Source organism: Schistocerca serialis, chromosome 2 (assembly GCF_023864345.2).
Source record: "Schistocerca serialis cubense isolate TAMUIC-IGC-003099 chromosome 2, iqSchSeri2.2, whole genome shotgun sequence".
Lineage (NCBI taxonomy): Eukaryota > Metazoa > Arthropoda > Insecta > Orthoptera > Acrididae > Schistocerca > Schistocerca serialis.
The window spans coordinates 623986923-624009361 of NC_064639.1; the positions used below are offsets into that span (position 1 = coordinate 623986923).

The 22439-nt window shown below is 37.7% G+C and overlaps 1 protein-coding gene across 2 annotated transcripts in view; it reads left to right on the top strand.

Moving 5' to 3' along the window:
* LOC126457685 (tRNA N6-adenosine threonylcarbamoyltransferase, mitochondrial) overlaps positions 1-20402 on the top strand; it is a 110302-nt gene extending 89900 nt beyond the window's left edge. Inside the window, exons 6-8 of one of the 2 annotated variants that reach the window (XM_050094190.1) lie at positions 5532-5698; positions 7323-7525; positions 20240-20402. In XM_050094190.1, coding sequence (XP_049950147.1) covers positions 5532-5698; positions 7323-7525; positions 20240-20336 — 467 coding nt within the window. In that variant the 3' untranslated portion in view covers positions 20337-20402. The remainder of the gene's footprint in view (positions 1-5531; positions 5699-7322; positions 7526-20239) is intronic. The other variant, XM_050094191.1, reaches the window with a different exon arrangement.
* The last annotated feature ends 2037 nt before the right edge of the window (positions 20403-22439 follow it).

Consider the following 22439-nt stretch of genomic DNA (forward strand, 5'->3'; position numbering starts at 1 on the left):
CCCTCTCCCTTAAAACCCACTTCCTTTCGTCTTCCCCTCTCCTTCCCTCTTTCCTGATGAGGCAACAGTTTGTTGCGAAAGCTTGAATTTTGTGTGTGTGTTTGTGTTTGTTTGTGTGTCTATCGACCTGCCAGCGCTTTTGTTCGGTAAGTCACCTCATCTTTGTTTTTATATATAATTTTTCCCACGTGGAATGTTTCCTTCCATTATATTGATATATATCTGTGTGTGTGTGTGTGTGTGTGTGTGTGTGTGTGTGTGTGTGAGAGAGAGAGAGAGAGAGAGAGAGAGAGAGAGAGAGAGAGAGAGAGATATTTTTTACCAATAACCCTTCCCACTCCAAAAGCCCCCCCCCCCATGAACCATGGACCTTGCCGTTGGTGGGGAGGCTTGCGTGTCTCAGCGATACAGATAGCCGTACCGTAGGTGCAACCACAACGGAGGGGTACCTGTTGAGAGGCCAGACAAACGTGTGGTTCCTGAAGAGGGGCAGCAGCCTTTTCAGTAGTTGCAAGGGCAACAGTCTGGATGATTGACTGATCTGGCCTTGTAGCACTAACCAAAACGGCCTTGCTGTGCTGGTACTGCGAACGGCTGAAAGCAAGGGGAAACTACAGCCGTAATTTTTCCCGAGGGCATGCAGCTTTACTGTATGATTACATGATGATGGCGTCCTCTTGGGTAAAATATTCCGGAGGTAAAATAGTCCCCCATTCGGATCTCCGGGCGGGGACTACTCATGAGGACGTCGTTATCAGGAGAAAGAAAACTGGCGTTCTACGGATCGGAGCGTGGAATGTCAGATCCCTTAATTGGGCAGGTAGGTTAGAAAATTTAAAAAGGGAAATGGATAGGTTGAAGTTAGATATAGTGGGAATTAGTGAAGTTCGGTGGCAGGAGGAACAAGACTTCTGGTCAGGTGACTACAGGGTTATAAACACAAAATCAAATAGGGGTAATGCAGGAGTAGGTTTAATAATGAATAGGAAAATAGGAATGCGGGTAAGCTACTACAAACAGCATAGTGAACGCATTATTGTGGCCAAGATAGATACGAAGCCCACACCTACTACAGTAGTACAAGCTTATATGCCAACTAGCTCTGCAGATGACGAAGAAATTGAAGAAATGTATGATGAAATAAAAGAAATTATTCAGATTGTGAAGGGAGACGAAAATTTAATAGTCATGGGTGACTGGAATTCGAGTGTAGGAAAAGGGAGAGAAGGAAACATAGTAGGTGAATATGGATTGGGGGACAGAAATGAAAGAGCAAGCCGCCTGGTAGAATTTTGCACAGAGCACAACATAATCATAGCTAACACTTGGTTTAAGAATCATGAAAGAAGGTTGTATACATGGAAGAACCCTGGAGATACTAAAAGGTATCAGATAGATTATATAATGGTAAGACAGAGAATTAGGAACCAGGTTTTAAATTGTAAGACATTTCCAGGGGCAGATGTGGACTCTGACCACAATCTATTGGTTATGACCTGTAGATTAAAACTGAAGAAACTGCAAAAAGGTGGCAATTTAAGGAGATGGGACCTGGATAAACTAAAAGAACCAGAGGTTGTACAGAGATTCAGGGAGAGCATAAGGGAGCAATTGACAGGAATGGGGGAAATAAATACAGTAGAAGAAGAATGGGTAGCTTTGAGGGATGAAGTAGTGACAGCAGCAGAGGATCAAGTAGGTAAAAAGACAAGGGCTAGTAGAAATCCTTGGGTAACAGAAGAAATATTGAATTTAATTGATGAAAGGAGAAAATATAAAAATGCAGTAAGTGAAACAGGCAAAAAGGAATACAAACGTCTCAAAAATGAGATCGACAGGAAGTGCAAAATGGCTAAGCAGGGATGGCTAGAGGACAAATGTAAGGATGCAGAGGCCTATCTCACTAGGGGTAAGATAGATACCACCTACAGGAAAATTAAAGAGACCTTTGGAGATAAGAGAACGACTTGTATGAATATCAAGAGCTCAGATGGAAACCCAGTTCTAAGCAAAGAAGGGAAAGCAGAAAGGTGCAAGGAGTATATAGAGGGGCTATACAAGGGCGATGTACTTGAGGACAATATTATGGAAATGGAAGAGGATGTAGATGAAAATGAAATGGGAGATATGATACTGCGTGAAGAGTTTGACAGAGCACTGAAAGACCTGAGTCGAAACAAGGCCCCCGGAGTAGACAATATTCCATTGGAACTACTGACGGCCGTGGGAGAGCCAGTCCTGACAAAACTCTACCATCTGGTGAGCAAGATGTATGAAACAGGCGAAATACCCTCAGACTTCAAGAAGAATATAATAATTCCAATCCCAAAGAAAGCAGGTGTTGACAGATGTGAAAATTACCGAACTATCAGCTTAATAAGTCACAGCTGCAAAATACTAACACGAATTCTTTACAGACGAATGGAAAAACTAGTAGAAGCCAACCTCGGGGAAGATCAGTTTGGATTCCGTAGAAACACTGGAACACGTGAGGCAATACTGCCCTTACGACTTATCTTAGAAGAAAGATTAAGGAAAGGCAAACCTACGTTTCTAGCATTTGTAGACTTAGAGAAAGCTTTTGACAATGTTGACTGGAATACTCTCTTTCAAATTCTAAAGGTGGCAGGGGTAAAATACAGGGAGCGAAATTCTATTTACAATTTGTACAGAAACCAGATGGCAGTTATAAGAGTCGAGGGGCATGAAGGGAAGCAGTGGTTGGGAAGGGAGTAAGACAGGGTTGTAGCCTCTCCCCGATGTTGTTCAATCTGTATATTGAGCAAGCAGTAAAGGAAACAAAAGAAAAATTCGGAGTAGGTATTAAAATTCATGGAGAAGAAATAAAAACTTTGAGGTTCGCTGATGACATTGTAATTCTGTCAGAGACAGCAAAGGACTTGGAAGAGCAGTTGAATGGAATGGACTGTGTCTTGAAAGGAGGATATAAGATGAACATCAACAAAAGCAAAACAAGGATAATGGAATGTAGTCTAATTAAGTCGGGTGATGCTGAGGGAATTAGATTAGGAAATGAGGCACTTACAAGTAGTAAAGGAGTTTTGCTATTTGGGGAGCAAAATAACTGATGATGGTCGAAGTAGAGAGGATATAAAATGTAGGCTGGCAATGGCAAGGAAAGCGTTTCTGAAGAAGAGAAATTTGTTAACATCCAGTATTGATTTAAGTGTCAGGAAGTCATTTCTGAAAGTATTCGTATGGAGTGTAGCCATGTATGGAAGTGAAACATGGACGATAAATAGTTTGGACAAGAAGAGAATAGAAGCTTTCGAAATGTGGTGCTACAGAAGAATGCTAAAGATTAGATGGGTAGATCACATAACTAATGAGGAAGTACTGAATAGGATTGGGGAGAAGAGAAGTTTGTGGCACAACTTGACCAGAAGAAGGGATCGGTTGGTAGGACATGTTCTGAGGCATCAAGGGATCACTAATTTAGTATTGGAGGGCAGCGTGGAGGGTAAAAATCGTAGAGGGAGACCAAGAGATGAATACACTAAGCAGATTCAGAAGGATGTAGGCTGCAGTAGGTACTGGGAGATGAAAAAGCTGGCACAGGATAGAGTAGCATGGAGAGCTGCATCAAACCAGTCTCAGGACTGAAGACCACAACAACAACAACTCCAAAAGCAATGGCAATATGCATTGCTACTACATAAGAAGAAAGGATGATTTTTACTATCCTGGATTAAATCTGACTTTGGTACAAAAAGGGGTGAATTATGCTGGTATTATTTTAAAGAATAATTTGCAAAAACAAGTTAGGGGTTTGATTTCTCATCAGGGTTTAGTTTTATTTTGTACTTCCCAGTTACAAAACATATGAATATCAGAGACAAATACTGAATACCATTTGCAAAAAGGTAGTTGTATGGCCTATGTTAGTTTCCAGATAATAAGCTGTAATGTATGGGATAAATAATATGCTGCTACAAAAATCTTTGGTCATTTACCAAAAAGCATTAAAAGCCTGATAGATAGCCAACCAGCATTTAAAATCAAACTAAAAGAATCTATGAATGACAGCTCCTACTCAGTAGACGATTTTTTAGGTATAAATAAGTGATTGGAAGAATTGTCATGTAATGATAGGTCTAACTTTCATTAAACTGACACTGTGAAGTATCGTATTCATGATCTGTGGAACAAGTATTCATGTAAGTAGGTACTGATTTTGTAGATATCTTATTTGATACATCTACGAAACAAACTGTTTAAACCAAAAAAGAGCTTTCAAATGAAACTGCTTTACGTTTTGTGGGTGAACGACACAATTGAGTTCGTTACATTCGATGTGAACACGTGTGTTTATGTTACAGGTTTCGTCGTTTATGCCGATTTATGAAGTCTGTAACACTTTCTACAACCAAGGCACTAAAACACACAACGCAATATTTTCATTTTATGCAGTGCATAACGCGTATTGTTAGTAGAGAATGCATCTCATAATTGGTAACACTGAAATATTCGCGGCGAATATATTGCCGAACATCGAAAGTGTTTCAGCAGTTCACAAAGTTCATTGTGAAGTAATGGCTATAAAACTAAATTTGTACAGTGGTTACGCAATAATTTATCACTTCTAGCTGTGTTTACATAAGCTACATTTAATGTGGTGAAGTTAGCAGGAAATCCACTGAGAAATACTGGAAGTGAAATCAGGAATCAGAATGCCGCCTTGAACTCCCGCCGACGTTCTGCCAACAGTCACGTGATTCTATGTTGCAGCCATGCCAGATGTATAGCCGCTGCACTGCTTGCCCAGTCTATTAGTATCTATGGTCGAAGTTTGGATCCTACATAGGTACCATATGCCTTTTTTTGTTAGTTTCTTTTGTTTAGTTATTATCACATATTACTTTGTATATGCAAGGTTGCATACTAGTCTTAAAAGACTGGTTTGTTCATTTGGCCCTAGAATGAGACATTTTTATCATATTATAGGTTATGAAGCAAGTCTGGACTACACCAAGAATATTATGAACTGTGGTGAAGAAATTTGTGAAATGAGATAGCATTTGTTTCTTCACTTAGCGAAGCACCTACTCAGAATGATATTTTAAGGATAGTCTGGCATATTGCTACAAATCCCATGTAATTGATTGGCAAACATAGGTGATGAATGGTTGAAGGCGATTATGTTTAGCCATTTCCCTTTCTGTCCACTTACCAGTATGTGTAGTATGAAGATTATATTCCTGGCAACCACAGACAAGTGCAGTAGAGCTCCATCATTTCAAAGGTGTGTGTGTGTGTGTGTGTGTGTGTGTGTGTGTGTGTGTGTGTGTGTGTGTGTAGGGGGTGGTGGAGGGGGAGGGAGGGGCAGCACAGTTTTTTTTTTTTTTTTTGCATGAAATGGATATATGAATTCTGTTAATTCAGCTATGTGATTTCTTTTGAATTAACTCATACCAGTCCTCTTTTTATCTATCTTGTGTGTCAGGTATATGATGCTATTATAATGTTTTTGAACTCATCCCCTTTAGAATTATAAAATCATGCCATAATAGATGCATTCTTTTGTGTAGGTACTGAGGGGGATCAATTAATCCCATCTGTATTTGATTTGTGTGCCAGCTTTCAATTTGCAATTGCACTTCATCTCTGCAGAAGGGTGCAAAGAGCGATGGAATTTGTGGAGCAAAATGACTTGTTACCACTCAATAATCGAACTCTGGTAAGATAAATTCTAAGCTCTTCTTTTATTTTCTTTGCATTTCATTTATTGATCTGTTTATAGAAAGTGTAAAAATTACCAGTTTATAACCATGCTATCTCTGCCGTCTTTGTAGTACAGATTATTTGTTACTTAGTCTCTCTCTCTGTCATCTGTTTCTGGAGTTCTCGTAAGTCTTCATGTTCAGATATTGTTAAACTGAATATTGCTCTAGAATAATTTTGGACTGCTTTGTCAAATGAGCACTTAAAATGCCACTTCTAAAAACCATTTTGTTTGTAATGAGAAACAAGTCAGTGTTTTCCATTCATCTTGGACATCACATAAAACATCTGATGATCAGTATTTATTTGAGATGAATACATCTGCACCACAAAAAACTAAATTGCAACAATGGAGAAAATGCCCATGATGACTCTTAGGAGAGACATCCAGGGTATGGAATTCTATCCTTTTCATTATTTACTCTTCATGAAGAAGAAGCTAATGTATAACCACTTACAGTTAAATTCTCTATTTCTATAATTACACAGTGTTCAGACAGCTGCAGCACAAATCTGTGCAAGTCTTAAAAACAAACAATAAGCTCATCTACCTTACGTGTGAATCTCCTGATGTTCTGTTGAATTCAGTTAGAGTTATCTCTTAGCAATTTGATATCCAATTTGTAGCAGCTGTCTGTCACTGTAACTTCTTTTAAAACACTCTACCTCAAAACTGACAACAATCAAAATCCGATGTCTCTCTGATATCAGTAGATGCATGGGTCCTGCTTTGTGCCCTGGGTATACAAAAATAATGTGGGAGATAGTGGATGGAAATTTCTCAAAAGGTTTAAAATTAAGTTATTCACTGTAAGAATAAATTTGTCAGAGATAATGTGAAGTGGATGATTAGAGCTAAAAGTATAAGCTAGTGTGATGTGAAGTGATGGTCTGTCTAAGCAGGGAAATAGTAGTATACAGTTTGTTAAGGAGGAAAAAGCAATTAAAAATTGTAGGTAGTGTATAATATCAGTATCGCTGTACTCCAAACATGATTATTTGTCTTTTTCCCCATCTCTTAAATGGTTCAAATGGCTCTGAGCACTATGGGACTTAACATCTGAGGTCATTAGTCCCCTAGAACTTAGAACTACTTAAACCTAACTAACCTAAGGACATCACACACATCCGTGCCCGAGGCAGGATTCGAACCTGTGACCATAGTGGTTGCGTGGTTCCAGACTGAAGTGCCTAGAACCACTCGGCCACACCAGCCGGCCCCCTCTCTTAAATATTTATGATTTTTTTGTTCAGCCTTTTCCCTTGCTGTTGTTTGTAATGTCATAAGCACTCGTATTTATTTTGCTGATTGATGGGTAATAAGGGTGCTTTTCATTCTTCACTGTTTGCGACTAAGCAGTTAATTAACAAAATAAAAGTTCATTTCTGTGTGCTCTATTTGTTGATTGTTGATGTCATCTGAGTTCCCATATAAGATGAATATTTTCTATTGAAAAGCTTTTGGGTTTACAGATAAGTGCCAACATTGAAATTTCATCACTTTCTGTTGAATGATGCTACAGAATTCTTTCTTTTTCTGCTGGTGGACTTTCACGATGTTGTATGATCTATTGTTATAGGTTGTGTCTGGAGGTGTTGCTTGTAACAGATTCATAGCTAAAATGTTACAAGTGGTTTGCAATGAGAAGTCTTATCAACTAGCTATCCCCCCACCAAAGCTGTGTACAGACAATGGCATTATGATTGCTTGGAATGGCATGGAACGGTGGCTCACTAATGCTGGCATTGTCAATGATCTGGACTCTGTCAATATTGAAGCAAAGTAAGCTGGATATAATTAAATAATTTTTTTGTAAACAGTAGCATCATCTGTGATGTGCTCTGTTATTACAACAAATATTTATGCCGAGGTATTTAGCTGCTTTAGTTTGTAAGAAAGTTTTACAGCTCTGTTTATAAATAAAACTAGCTGTACCCAGACATGCAATGCTGGGGCTCAGTCTGGTTAAATGAAAAACAACATATTTTTCTAATATGTATGGGATTTTGGATATACACTCTAATCTCCTTCTTACCCATCTCTGCCCATCGCCTCCTCTTCCTCTCTCTGTCCATTGTCTCCCACCTCCCCACCCATCTCTCTCTATCTCTTGTCCCCTCTGTCTAGGCACCTCCTCCTTTCCACTCTGTATGTCCATTTCCTCCTACCCCTCTGTCCATTTCTCTGCCCCCTGGCTCCCATTGCCTTGTTTATTGTTGTCGCAAATTCAAACTCTGTAGCAGTATTTGAATCATAAGCTGGCAAGCCAGAAATAAAACTTTTTTGTTTTCTGTGAAAACCATCTGTGAGGAAGAAATCAAAGCAACACATTGTTGTGTATACAATTTATGTTTAAAAAACATACATAATCAGAAAGAATATACATGGGAGAAGCAATTTGTCTAATAGTTTAAATGCCCCACTATTGTACCGTATTTAAAACTGCCTGTGACGAAGGAAACAAAATTGCACATTTTTACAGCAGAGAATTTTATTTCTTGCAGTCGGTTTTATTAGAAAACCTGTATATTGTTGTTCAAAAAATATGTAGCCTATGTCCATCTGATATTCAGTAGAGTATCTTTTAAAATTTTTATTAAATCTGCCAAGAACTTTTCAAAATGTATGCGGGGTGGTCCATTGATTGTGACCGTGCCAAATATCTCACATAATAAGTGTCAAACCAAAAAAAACTACAAATAACGAAACTTGTCTAGCTTGAAGGGGGAAACCAGATGGCGCTAGGGTTGGCCTACTAGATGGCACTGCCCTAGGTCAAACGGATATCAACTGCGTTTTTTTAAATAGGAACCCCCATTTTTTATTACATATTCATGTAGTACGTAAAGAAATATGAATGTTTTAGTTGGACCACTTTTTTTGCTTTGTGATAGATGGCGCTGTAATAGTCACAAACATATGGCTCACAATTTTAGACGAACAGTTGGTAACAGGTAGGTTTTTTAAATTAAAATACAGAATGTAGATAAGTTTGAACATTAGCAGTTATGCATTGCAGTTATTGCATTAATGTGGTATTTACAGGTAATCACACTGTAACAGCAAGCATTCTCAGAAATGATTATTTCACAAAGGTACATGCATCACACTGGAACAACCGAAATAAAACTTTGAACATAACTGCTAATGTTCAAACTTATCTACATTCTGTATTTTAATTTAAAAAACCTACCTGTTACCAACTGTTCGTCTAAAATTGTGAGCCATATGTTTGTGACTATTACAGCGCCATCTATCACAAAGCAAAAAAAGTGGTCCAACTAAAACATTCATATTTCTTTACGTAGTACATGAATATGTAATAAAAATGGGGGTTCCTATTTAAAAAAACGCAGTTGATATCTGTTTCACCTATGGCAGCGCCATCTAGCGGGCCAACCATAGCGCCATCTGGTTTCTCCCTTCAAGCTAGATGAGTTTCGTTCTTTGCAGTTTTTTGGTTTGATGCTTATTTCATGAAATATTTGGCCCGGTCACAATCAATGGACCACCCTGTACATTTGTCCAAACATTTTTTAGAGTAATGTGATAAAACTTGACGTAAATCAGTCAAGTTTTTGAGGTATTCGGTTAAAATGTTATATATATATATATATTGGAATGACTCCTTACCCTCTCCCTTAAAACCCATATCCTTTTGTCTTTCCTTCTCCTTCCCTCTTTCCTGACGAGGCAACCATTGGTTGCGAAAGCTAGAATTTTGTGTGTATGTTTGTGTTTGTTTGTGTGTCTATCGACCTGCCAGCGCTTTTGTTTGGTAAGTCTCATCATCTTTCTTTTTAGATATATTTTTCCCACGTGGAATGTTTCCCTCTATTATATTCATATATATATATATATATATATATATATATATATATATATATATATATATATATATATATAAAAACAAAGATGAGGTGACTTACCGAACGAAAGCGCTGGCAGGTCGATAGACGCACAAACATACACACAAAATTCAAGCTTTCGCAACAAACTGTTGCCTCATCAGGAAAGAGGGAAGGAGAGGGAAAGACGAAAGGAAGTGGGTTTTAAGGGAGAGGGTAAGGAGTCATTCCAATCCCGGGAGCGGAAAGACTTACCTTAGGGGGAAAAAAGGACAGGTATACACTCACACACACACACATATCCATCCACACATACAGACACAAGCAGACATATATATATATCGGAGGGGTATCTGTTGAGAGGCCAGACCAACATGTGGTTCCTGAAGAGGGGCAGCAGCCTTTTCAGTAGTTGCAGGGGCAACAGTCTGGATGATTGACTGATCTGGCCTTGTAGCACTAACCAAAACGGCCTTGCTGTGCTGGTACTGTGAACGGCTGAAAGTAAGAGGAAACTACAGCTGTAATTTTTCCCGAGGGCATGCAGCTTTACTGTATGGTTAAATGATGATGGCGTCCTCTTGGGTAAAATATTCCGGAGGTAAAATAGTCCCCCATTCGGACTCTGGGCGGGGACTACTCAGGAGGACGTCGTTATAAGAAGAAAGAAAACTGGCATTCTACGGATCGGAGCGTGGAATGTCAGATCCCTTAATCGAGCAGGTAGGTTAGGAAATTTAAAAAGGGAAATGGATAGGTTAAAGTGAGATATAGTGGGAATTAGTGAAGTTCGGTGGCAGGAGGAACAATACTTTTGGTCAGGCGAATACAGGGTTATAAATACAAAATCAAATAGGGGTAATGAAGGAGCAGGTTTAATAATGAATAAAAAAATAGGAGTGCGGGTAAGCTACTACAAACAGCATAGTGAACGCATTATTGTGACCAAGATAGAGACGAAGCCCATGCCTACTACAGTAGTACAAGTACTGCAGATGAAGAAGAAATTGAAGAAATGTATGATGAAATAAAAGAAATTATTCAGATAGTGAAGGGAGACGAAAATTTAATAGTCATGGGTGACAGGAATTCGGTAGTAGGAAAAGGGAGAGAAGGAAACATAGTAGGTGAATGTGGATTGGGGGGAAGAAATGAAAGAGGAAGCCGCCTGGCAGAATTTTGCACAGAGCACAACTTAATCATAGCTAACACCTGGTGCAAGAATCATATAAGAAGGTTGTATACATGGAAGAACCGTGGAGATACTGACAGGTTTCGGATAGATTATATAATGGTAAGACAGAGATTTAGGAACCAGGTTTTAAATTGTAAGACATTTCCAGGTGCAGATGTGGACTCTGGCCACAATCTATTGGTCATGAACTGTAGATTATAACTGAAGAAACTGCAAAAAGGTGGGAAATTGAGGAGATGGGACGTGGATAAACTGAAAGAACCAGAGGTTTTAGAGAGCTTCAGGGAGAGCATTACGGAACGATTGACTAGAATGGGGGAAAGAAATACGATAGAAGAAGAATGGGTAGCTTTGAGGGATGAAATAGTGAAGGCAGCAGTGGATCAAGTAGGTAAAAAGATGAGGGCTAGTGGAAATCCTTGGGTAACAGAAGAGATACTGAATTTAATTGATGAAAGAAGAAAACACAAAAATGCAGTAAATGAAGCAGGCAAAAAGGAATACAAATGTCTCAAAAATGAGATCGACAGGAAGTGCAGAATGGCTAAGCAGGGATGGCTAGAGGACAAATGTAAGGATGTAGAGGGTTATCTCACGAGGGGTAAGATAGATACTGCCTACAGGAAAATTAAAGAGATCTTTGGAAAAAAGAGAACCACTTGCATGAATATCAAGAGCTCAGATGGAAATGCAGTTCTAAGCAAAGAAGGGAAAGCAGAAAGGTGGAAGGAGTATATAGAGGGTTTATACAGGGGCGATGTTCTTGAGGACAATATTATGGAAACGGAAGAGGATGTAGATGAAGATGGAATGGGAGATATGATACTGCATGAAGAGTTTGACAGAGCACTGAAAGACCTAAGTTGAAACAAGGCCCCGGGAGTAGACAACATCTAGATAAACAATTTTTTGAAAATAATGGAAGGCCTGAAAGTAACAACTCGCAATACTTTTGAGGTGGTGTATTGACAGGCACATAAACAAGACTAGAATGTCGCTAGCATTTAGACAGTCCTTCTTCAGAGATAACTGAATGAACAAACACATGCACCCATGCACGCACAGGTGCGCCCTCCTCCCCGCCGCCCCCCCCCCCCCCTTCGCCACCCACAGTCCCCTGTCCCCCCACACCCACACAAAGCTACATTGTCCAGTTGTGAAGGTGTATTTGTGTTTATTTTCTCTATTAGCACTGAACATTGATTTATCTGTAAGCTACCAATGTTATCAGTCTCGTTTACTTGCCTGTAGGTGAAATAATGTCTCAACTATAGAGTGAGCTACTACTATTACTCTTTCCACTGTTTATATTTTACCAAGGGCTTCCCATTACTATTTACAGAAGTTTATCTTAATATGAATATATAGGAAAGCCCTGTCTGAGTGTAATGAAAATTTGGTAGCTTTCGAAAGAAACGCATTGACGAGTTACAGGACACACACACACACACACACACACACACACACACACACACACACACACACACACCTGTCCACCAAAATTGCATGAAAATTAGCAAAGTTTTCATTCTCTTTTTTGTATGTCTCCTGACAACTCAATGACTCTGCTGTTCAGTGTGTGGACTCTTTTAATCCTTAATTTTTACATCTATCTTATTACAGTCAACATTGTAATGAATAGGCTGCTCTCAGGCAGAGTGGTAGAGGACATATTTGTACATATAGTTTACAGGATAGTATTGCGTGCACAGTTATTTTAGATTTGAAGCAAACTGCAACTTAAAGAATTGAGCTGTATTGTTGTAAAGCCATCTGGCATTTATGACCTATTTACAGCATTAATTTTAAGCAGCTCGTCATATTGTTGCACACATGTGTAACTGTAAGAAAATATAATGCCATACCAATTTTTCTAATTTATCTTTATTGAACACATATTGCTGGAGCCATCATCTAATTTCACTAAACCACAATAAAGTAAAACAAATCTGCATTACATTTCTTCTACAATTACCAAAATGACACATAAATTTGCTCATAAATAATTGTTGTTATAAGACTAATGTGCCCTTTCTCACTAAGCTCACTGTACAAAATTTAGATCCAGCATCTCTCTTAGACCAGCAGTTAATTCACTATTAGCTTTGCTTCTCCTAATTCATGGCATTTTATTATAACTGTTATTTTTTCATCTTACAAAATACAATCAAAATAATAAAAAATTGCCTGATATTTTGCACATGAGACAAATATAATTTTCAAGACACCAGCAGAAACAGCATATTGTTAGTATTACATTACCAGTAAGTACATACACTAAATTAACATCTTGCATTTTGGTGGCACTTGAAATAGAATAAAAGGACAAGTATTAGTTTTTAATACAGATAAGTCTTGCTAAATAGCTCAGTTTGTGTTTCATTTGGAAAATCTTGTTTAAGGCTCAGTAAGGCCCAGTTCATGTAGCTACCCAAAGATGATTCTAAAACAGTATTACAGCTGTTAGAATCATATGTTAATCATATGACAAATGCAATTAAATAGAAATCAAGTTGAAACTAATGAAAGCAACATAAGAAATGGAAAGTAACCTAACAAAAGCTAGACTGGCCCCCCAAGGAACAACAAAATGTCGAAAGCAGATGGGGACATCTGAAGAACAGAATCCAAAAGCAACTTCCAAATTTTAGGAAAAAGAAAAGCCATAACAAAATCTGGTTTAACATAAAATGCTGTAAAGGAGGAACTAATGAATTTGAGAAAGAACAGTATTATGCTGAAGGAAATATGCAATAAAATTTGCCAGGGAACACAGAGAACTTGGAAAGACAGCAAACTGTAAGATAAGAGGAAAGGGAACCCTATAGCAATTTGATAAGACAATCAGAGAATGATTTTAGGCATCACAGAACAGGCAGACATATCAAAATATTTTTAAAAAATCTTTTGGAAAACTCACTAAAAAGGGAACAGTTTACTAAGAATCAACATGAAAAAATGCAGACCAACAAGAATGACAGGCAAAACCATGGAAGATATACTTTTCACAAGTACTCATCTGTAACGATCATGTCTTCATTTAAATTTGAAGAATCTGATACAATTGATGTACAAATCACTACCCCATAAATACAACAGGTAATGAAAAAATTAAAGAATAACAAAGCTTGTGGTGAAGACCACATATATGCTGAGCTATTAAAAATTGAGGACAGATAACTGGAACTGGGACTACAATCCTTAATGGAAACAATACTGATGACAGAAATCATACCTGAGGACTGGGATTTGGTAGTTGTGTGCCCCATTTTTAAGGATACAGGGTATTTATAAATGGTGGAAAAATCGAAATTTTTATGACTTTATTAAATTCTATAGTCTTTCCTGTTCACATTGATATATACGTTATGGGGTTTCAAATGAAAAATGATCTGTATATACAAAATTTTAAAGTTATGGTCATGTATGCCGCCACGCCCCCTTTTTTTCTGTTACAGAAACCAGTATTATTTTGAAAAGAACTGTGAACTTTCTGTTCCCAGCAATTATATGTATGATACATTGTATATGTTGGTAACAGTGCAGGTTTCTAGTGTCTGTAAATTATTATCTTTGCTAGTATTTAATTTTGTTTTGCTGAAGCAGTTTGTTCATATGTTACTGAATGTTTGTTGCCCAAGTGCTACATATGTTTGTGGAAGTACATATCCTTAGTGTGAAATAACTACAAACTATGCCACGCATCAAGAAATTCAATAAAAGGAAATTCCGTGGTAACCAGTTCACAAACAAAGCAAGCCACACTGTTGAAAGTAACCTATGTATCAGTTCTTCAGGGATAAGCCCTACATGGCACGCCTCCTGATGATTCAAATTTTTGTGTTAACAATGATGCTGTTTGTAGTGGATTTGTTGTTGTTGATGTGGGCATTTTATCTTCTTTGATAAAGGAAGTGGTGAAGTGTGAACAATGTGATGGTGTAGACTGTCTGGAAATAACTGAACAACGAAGTAGCAGGAAGGGTGTGCATAATTCATATGATGAATCTGAAGTTAGTGTATGCAGTGCATGCAATAGGAAAAGGAAAAAAGGCTGCTCAAATGTTTTGTGGTTTGATGGACCTTCCCTTCTCCTTCCAGTAGGTTCAGCAAGTACATAAAAAAATACTTTTAGCTGCCTTGACAGCTGTGTCTCAAGCATCTATGAAACGTTCAGTAGAAGAAACTGTAAATATTAATGGAACCAGGGACATTGCTGTTGCCCTTGATGGGACATGGCAATGTCGAGGACATCGTTCCTTGAATAATGTTGTAAGTGCTGCTTCTCTGGAAAATGGAAAAGTTGTTGATGTTGAGTGCTTATCTAAGTACTGCCACACCTGTCATGGTAACACTGAAGGACATATTGAACATCAGTGTTCTAAAAACTATGATGGCTACAGTGGAGGTATGGAGTGTGATGGAGCTCTACAAACATTTCAGAGGTCGGTGCCCATTTATAACATTAGATATATGAAGTACCTAGGCAATGGGTCTCTAAAGCTTTCAATAAAATTAATGAGTTCAATGTTTATGGTGATAACTTGGTAACAAAACTAGGGTGTTGTGGACATATGCAAAAGAGGATGGGTGCTACACTGAGGAAGCTACGAAGAGAAATGAAAGGAGAGTTGCTATCTGATGGAAAATCTCTGTCTGGCCGAGGCAGACAGACAGAAACTGAAATAGACCTTCTTCAGAGTTATTATGGACTGGCCATTAGATGAACTGCACCTCTGAATGAAGTTACCACAGTGAGAAAAGCTGTATGGGCCCACCTACTTTCATAAGTTGTCCACAGATGACCATCCTGTTCACAGACTTTGCCCTAAAGGAGCAGATTCTTGGTGTGGTTACCAAAAAGCAAAAGAAAGTAGTCAAATAATACAAGCATAAGCATTCTCTTCCTGAGCCTGTTATGAATGAAATAAAACCAGTTTTTAGAGACCTGAGTGATCCTGTTTGCTTAGTAAATGTCTTCATGGTTGCACTCAGAATACAAATGAAACTTTCAACCATTGTCTATGGGAATGATCACCCAAGACTAAGCACATTAGAAGTTGGTGTATTAGATGCAGTGATACGTTTCAACGATGGAGTGATAGGAAGGTCCTGAGAAATTTGGGCATAAAATGTGGCTCTGATATGGAAGATCAATTGCTTGTGTGTGACAGACAGTGGGAGCATGAAGCTGCAAGATTCGCTCTTCATGTTACCAAAGAACCAAGAAGTGCTAAAAGCAATGCGAAGAGGAAGCTTGAAGGTGAAGAAATGCTGCAGGATGAAGACTATGCTTGAGGAATGTTCTGAGGCACAGTTTAATTGGACTCGTATCTTCATTTGCAGTTTCCTGCAAGTTATATTTTTCAGAATTCAGGTACAAATATTTCCTAAAGTTTATAAAGCATTGCCCTGATTTTTTTCTGTAACTTGCAATAGTCCATACTTATGTAGTAGACCTAAGCTTTATTGCAGAATCAAAAAATTATAGAAAAAATAACATTTTTATTAGAAAAAAAATTATAAAAATTAAAATGTAAGAGGTGATATTTTTTTATCTTTGTAATATACATAACAGGTGGAATTAAACAGGTCTAGTACCTCAGCCATGATGTCACGCATATCTGGTAAAAATTTGGTCTCCTTCAAATGTATAACTTTGGATTAAATGGTACCTCAATTTGAGGAAGCATTTTGGGAAAAAATTGCACCAATTTCTTTGCAATTTTTTAATAACCCTAAGAAAGTTCAAAAATATTCAGAATACTTCTAATTTGTTTAGTATGTGTGCTGCATTACCTGATACCAACAAAAAATCTGTAAAACGTATGTATTATAAACAGTGCCTGAAAGAAATAGGTGTTGATTTTTACATAATATTGAGCCAGAAAAGTACCTCGTATCCTTAAGAGAAGTGATTCCCATGTGTGCAATAACTACAGAAGAATTTCTGTACTTGTTATCATTTATAAAATTACCTCGATCTCTTGTGATATCTCTTCCCTTGACAGCAGGACAATGGTTTCCAGTACTGCTATATTGTTACTATTGGACTAATTTCCACATGTCATATCCTTGAAGTTCTCTTTAAAGGCTCTTTTCAGTGCCACACAGAAAAGTGTATAGTTCCGGAAAAAAAAGGTCTAAATCATGATGTTAAAAATCACTTTCATACATCAGAAAAATCACCACATTACCTATATTACAGAATGGCTATACCGCTCCATGGTTCATTGTTCACAGTCCTTGTTGCAGGTTGCCTATCTAATGACTTCCAGGGGCAACAAAAATTTGGTTTCCAATGTTTCATGTTATTATTGAGTGAGTGAATTAAAAATTTAAAATGCTGTCAGTATCTTCTCATTAAGAGCTGTAGTCTTATGTTAAAGGTTTAATGCAATAAGACAGAGATTACAGTCAGAAACTGTGTGTATCTGTCTTGAAGCAATGTAACTCACCACTTGAAAATATCCAGATTATATTTATGAAGTATTTGAGAGCAAGAGCACTTAGTGACTTGCAAACAGATCGGGAGATATGATGTCATAAACATTGAGATGCATGAAAAACTAGATCTTGCTTAAAATGGAATTTCCGATTAACAGACTATACTCATCCAGCATTTGATAATTAGAGCACTTAGCATCTTCCAATAAACTTTAAACATAATTTCAAACCTTTTCTAAATGTTTATCAGTTACATCCTTAGTGTCAAATATTTGACACATTTACTCATTTGTTAAGTAATCAGAAGTTTGAAGCTGTTTTATACATGGGAGGTTTATTTCTTAAAGAATTGCTATAACTTAGCATAAAACATACCTTGATACATTTTATCATTCTAGACGTACACCTGTATGTAGCTTGTGTCCTATACTCTGGTGGAGGAAAGTGTAATCTTTAATGTCATTTAAAATGATGCCACAAAAATTATAATAATGATGAGGGGATGAAAAAAAAGATGTCTCACAGTACAAAAAGGAATTTATGTACATAAAAACTTCAGAATGGCACATACTATTTGTCTGTGTCAACAAATGCAATTCAGCAGTGTAAAAATTTTGTATATCTACAAAGAAATTATGCAGCAAAAATGTATTTAGAAATAGGTTTTCTTGTTTTTTGAGGTAGATTGAATTCATACTACCAAGAATTTTATGCTTCTTTCAATGATAAAATTGTTTGTGGAGATAGAAGATAGTCAATTGTGTAGTGCCAGTCTGAAGATTTAAATGAAGTGAAGTGCAATGGCATAAAAGTCTGCATAGATGATACATATTGGGATGTATGTCAAAGTTCATTTAAGTTATGCTGCTCATAAAATATTTAGTGTCATAGTGTTATTTTGTACATTTTCTTACATATACAATGGTTTTTAGTAATGAGGAATTAACTGGCAATGTACCAATGTACAGAGAATGCTTAAAGAGCGGTAGGACTCATATAGGACTACTATCCTGGAACCAAAGAATTTCATATTCATTTGAAAAAAATGGTTATATTGCTAGAATATTATGAAAAGGATACAGTGCTACTCACTGTAAAGAACATATGTTGAGTTACAGGCAGGCACAACAAAAAGACTGTTACATAAAGCTTTCTGCCAAAGCCTTCTTCAGGAACGAAAAACGCACACACATCCACACAGGCAAGCACACTTCATGCACACATAGCCACTATATCCAGCATCTCTGGCCAGAACACAGCTAACCTGTTGAACAGGAGTATCATTCTGGAGAGGGATGGGGAGCGGTTGGGTGGTAGCAGGTATGGGTGGGCAGAAGAAAAATCAGCACTGCCTGGTGGATTGCCCAGAGACTAGAGATGACAGGACAGGTCACCAGGTGCAATGTCACGAGGCTGTTGGGGGAGTGAGGGGAGGGAAAACATAGGTAGTAGAAAGGAGAGGAACAGAGATGGGGCAAAGACCAGTAGATGTGCTGGCAGAGAGCAATACACAGTGAGACTGAGGGGACGTGAATTTTGAGGTGACAGGACAGAGGAGGTGGGAACAGTTGGGTGGAAGGTGTGAGGACAGTTTTTTTAGGTTGAGGCTGGAATGATTTCAGGAGTGGAAAATGTGTTGTAAGGATAACTCTCATCTGTGCTGTACAGATGGAGGGAGGATACAGATAACCTTGATTGTGAAACACCCATTGAAATCAAACATGTTCTGTTAAGCTGTATGTTGTGACACTTGCCATTCATCCAGCTGGACAGCTAGTTGGTAGTCATACCAATATAAAAAGCTGAGCAGTGATTGCAGCTGAGCTGGTAGCCACATTGTGTGCTTCTCTCTGCCAGAACACCCACCGGTCTTTTCCCCTTCTCTGTTACACTCCTTTCTGCTCACCACATTTTTCCCCCTTTCCCTCCCACAAAATCTCCCGATGCTGTGCCTGGCAGTCCTGTCCTGCCACTTCTAGTCTCTGCATGCTCCACCAGGCAGAACTGATTCCTCTTCCCCCATCTGTGCCCATCTATCCCTCCCCAATCCCCACCCCATTCCAGATTTCTGGCCCCTTTCAATGTGCTTAGTTGCATTCTGATTGGAGTGGCTGGAGATACCAGTCAAGTGTATGAGAGGTATGCTCACTTGTGTGAACTTGAGTGGGGTTTTCTTTTTTGAAGAAGGCTTTGGCCAAAATTTACATGTAACAGTCTTTTTGTAGTGCCTTTCCACAATTCAGCATGTCATCCTTATGGTGAGCAGCAATCTATCTGTTTTATAATATTGTTGATATTCCAACTTGGACTTTCCAAAGTTACATATCTGTATCTTAAAAGTGAGCATACATTGTCAGTATCAAAATTGAAGTAAATTGCTCACAGTATATGTGGGATTTGAGAAAGCAATGATACCATGAGACCACAAAGGACCATTTTTGAAATTTCCTTTTTCACTATTCAACCAGAGCAGTTATGAGGTTCTGATGGAAATGGTGCAGGACTTCTGTCTGTGCAAAAACGGCTCCATGACCAGTACTACTTCGTGCCCTTCTTCAGTCGTACATTGAGCGAGGTCTTCACATTTAAGTTTAATATAAGGTTCTGAATTCAAAGCAGTGGCAGAGTCCCATATGAGTGACTGTGAGATGTGATGTTGCCATTTCTGAGTTGAGTTTTTACCAGCTGGTAGGTTGACAAATAGACTCATTGACTGAAGACCTTAGAACTTAAGTTCCTTTGTGTACCTTTTTCTGAAACATACGTCAATATCACAACATGATGACAGTCATATATCCAGAAAAATTATACTGAAAATAATGGCTACAGAAGCCTATGTGCACATACTTTGTATTTGCTTCCTGAGAAGTGTTATATTCTGTGCATGAGTCTCACATGCTTTAATGATCAACACACACCGTAATTTTGGTAGTAAAACGAGTTGCGTATATATTTTGTTCCAGTCTGTATTTATAGAACATTAACACAAAAAAAACCTTGTTCCAGGTGTCCATTAGGCAAGGATATCAGAGATGCAGTTGCAGAAGCCAGTATAAAATGCAAGTGGATTAAACGCAAAGTTTTCATTGCAGCAATTCAATGATGTTTATTTTTCTGAGATGCCATTGTAAATAAAAGTGTCAGTGATAATAATTTTTTTATTGTTTTATGTATGTTATTTATTTGTGAATTATAAAGTAATTTAATCCAATTGGTACTTAAGTTCTTTTTTCTTACTGTTATTAATAGCTTTATTTGCTGCTAGAGTGGTATACTAATGAGTCTTGATTTTTTGCTTTTCAATTAATGTTTTACAGTGCAATAAGGAAGGCAAGTAAGGTTACATATCTGTACAGCACACTAATAGATGTAATACTGGAATGTGGGAGTATATATGTATTCTGCATTGACTGTAACCTAGGTATGTTTCATTCATCATTTTTGAGAAGTCAAGGAATTTTTTGAACATTGTAAGTTAATGCTTGTGACCTGAGTGGGCTATTGCATTGTGAACTGAAATAGTTACCAAATTATCTTTTTAACGAGCTTGACCAATACTACGTGTGCACAGGTTAGGTGGGCTTGATCTTGGCATTCTAAATTATCTTTTTAACGAGCTTGACCAATACTACGTGTGCACAGGTTAGGTGGGCTTGATCTTGGCATACTCCCATCCCATCACTCATACAAAATGAAATCAATTTGGTCTTTCTTCATATGGAATGCTGTCATTTAACCAAGGCTTCCTTTTGTTTCACAAAAAGCCAGCATTGTTAAATATATTGGGTGTCATTATAACAGAGCACTGTATTTTAACCAAATGTTGTTTGTGTGCTAATAAGAGGGAATTAAATGGTGCAGCTGGAGATAAGCCCGTATTTTAAGCAACAACTGAACAATTGAACTAATGTAGCATGGGTTTTAAAATTTTGTGAGGAATAGTCTTATCCTACATTGGGAATGTTTTGTTGAATATTGGTATGAGGCTAAAATAATGTAAAGAGTATATGGATTTTTGTGATAAGGCTATACATTTAATTTTGTGCATTTTGAGATAGATATCACAAACCCATTTAGAGCAAATGGAAAAATCCATAATTGCTGTGCCATGAGATTACTACAAAAGCATTGAGTTGGTTGATCTGCCATATCTTTCTGGGATTGTGTTATCAAAAAGGCTCTCCATATTCGCACAAGTGACACTGTAGTAAACATAGACACAGGGTACAACGTTATCAAGGCATGGGACCTAGTGTGGTCTGTGGTGAAAATGTGGACTGAAGAGGATGACTCAACAGGAAGACTAGATGATCATTACTTTATACTTCAGATTCCAGAGACTATTGGATGGGCTTTTTCTACAGTGTTTCTACTGTGTGTGCTGCTATCAGGATGCAGAAGCTGCAGACCACTACTTGCTTCTTGCAACTCAGTTTTATTGTTTGAGGATGACATCAGGCATTTGGCCGAAATATTATAGTTTTAGGCACAGCCTACTGCATATTGCCTGGGAGTCTTAGTAACATTTTTAATTGAATGTGATATTATGTCTTTATTAATTACTCTTAGCATATTTTATGTAAGAGCTTTTAAATCTTGCAAAATTGCTACACTTGTTTTATTAATTAGAAAAAGTCTGTTACTTATTAGTATTGCAGACTGCATGATGTGGTAAATTTGTTTATTCCTGTTATAAATATTCACTATTTCTTCCATTTCTATTTACTGCAATTGTTACACCTGCTGATAAACATTCCTCTTGTTCTACACAATTGTATAGCATTATGTAATTTGCTCAATTAGTTGACTCTGTTCTCTTTCTTTTTGTCTCAGAATAGGGATGTACACACTATCCTTTCTTGTAACAGTGGTAGGAACTGTAAAGTTTCAAAACAGGAATGGCTAGAAGAGAAATGGAACCTGTAGAATCATGCATGAGTATTGGTAACACAGGTGCAACTAATAGGAAAATTGAAACAACTTGCGGAGAAATCAGAAGAGATTCTATTTGCACCAAGATCTCAGCTGGCAAGCCATTACAAAGTAAAGAAGGGAAGGCTGTAAGGTGGAAGGGCTACACAGGAAAGCTGTATAATGAAAAGCTATATAATAAAAAAAAAAACACCTCAGAGAAAATATTATGAAAGGGAAAGAGGAACTAGATGAAAATGAGGTGGGAGATACAATACAGCAAAAGAAATTTTAC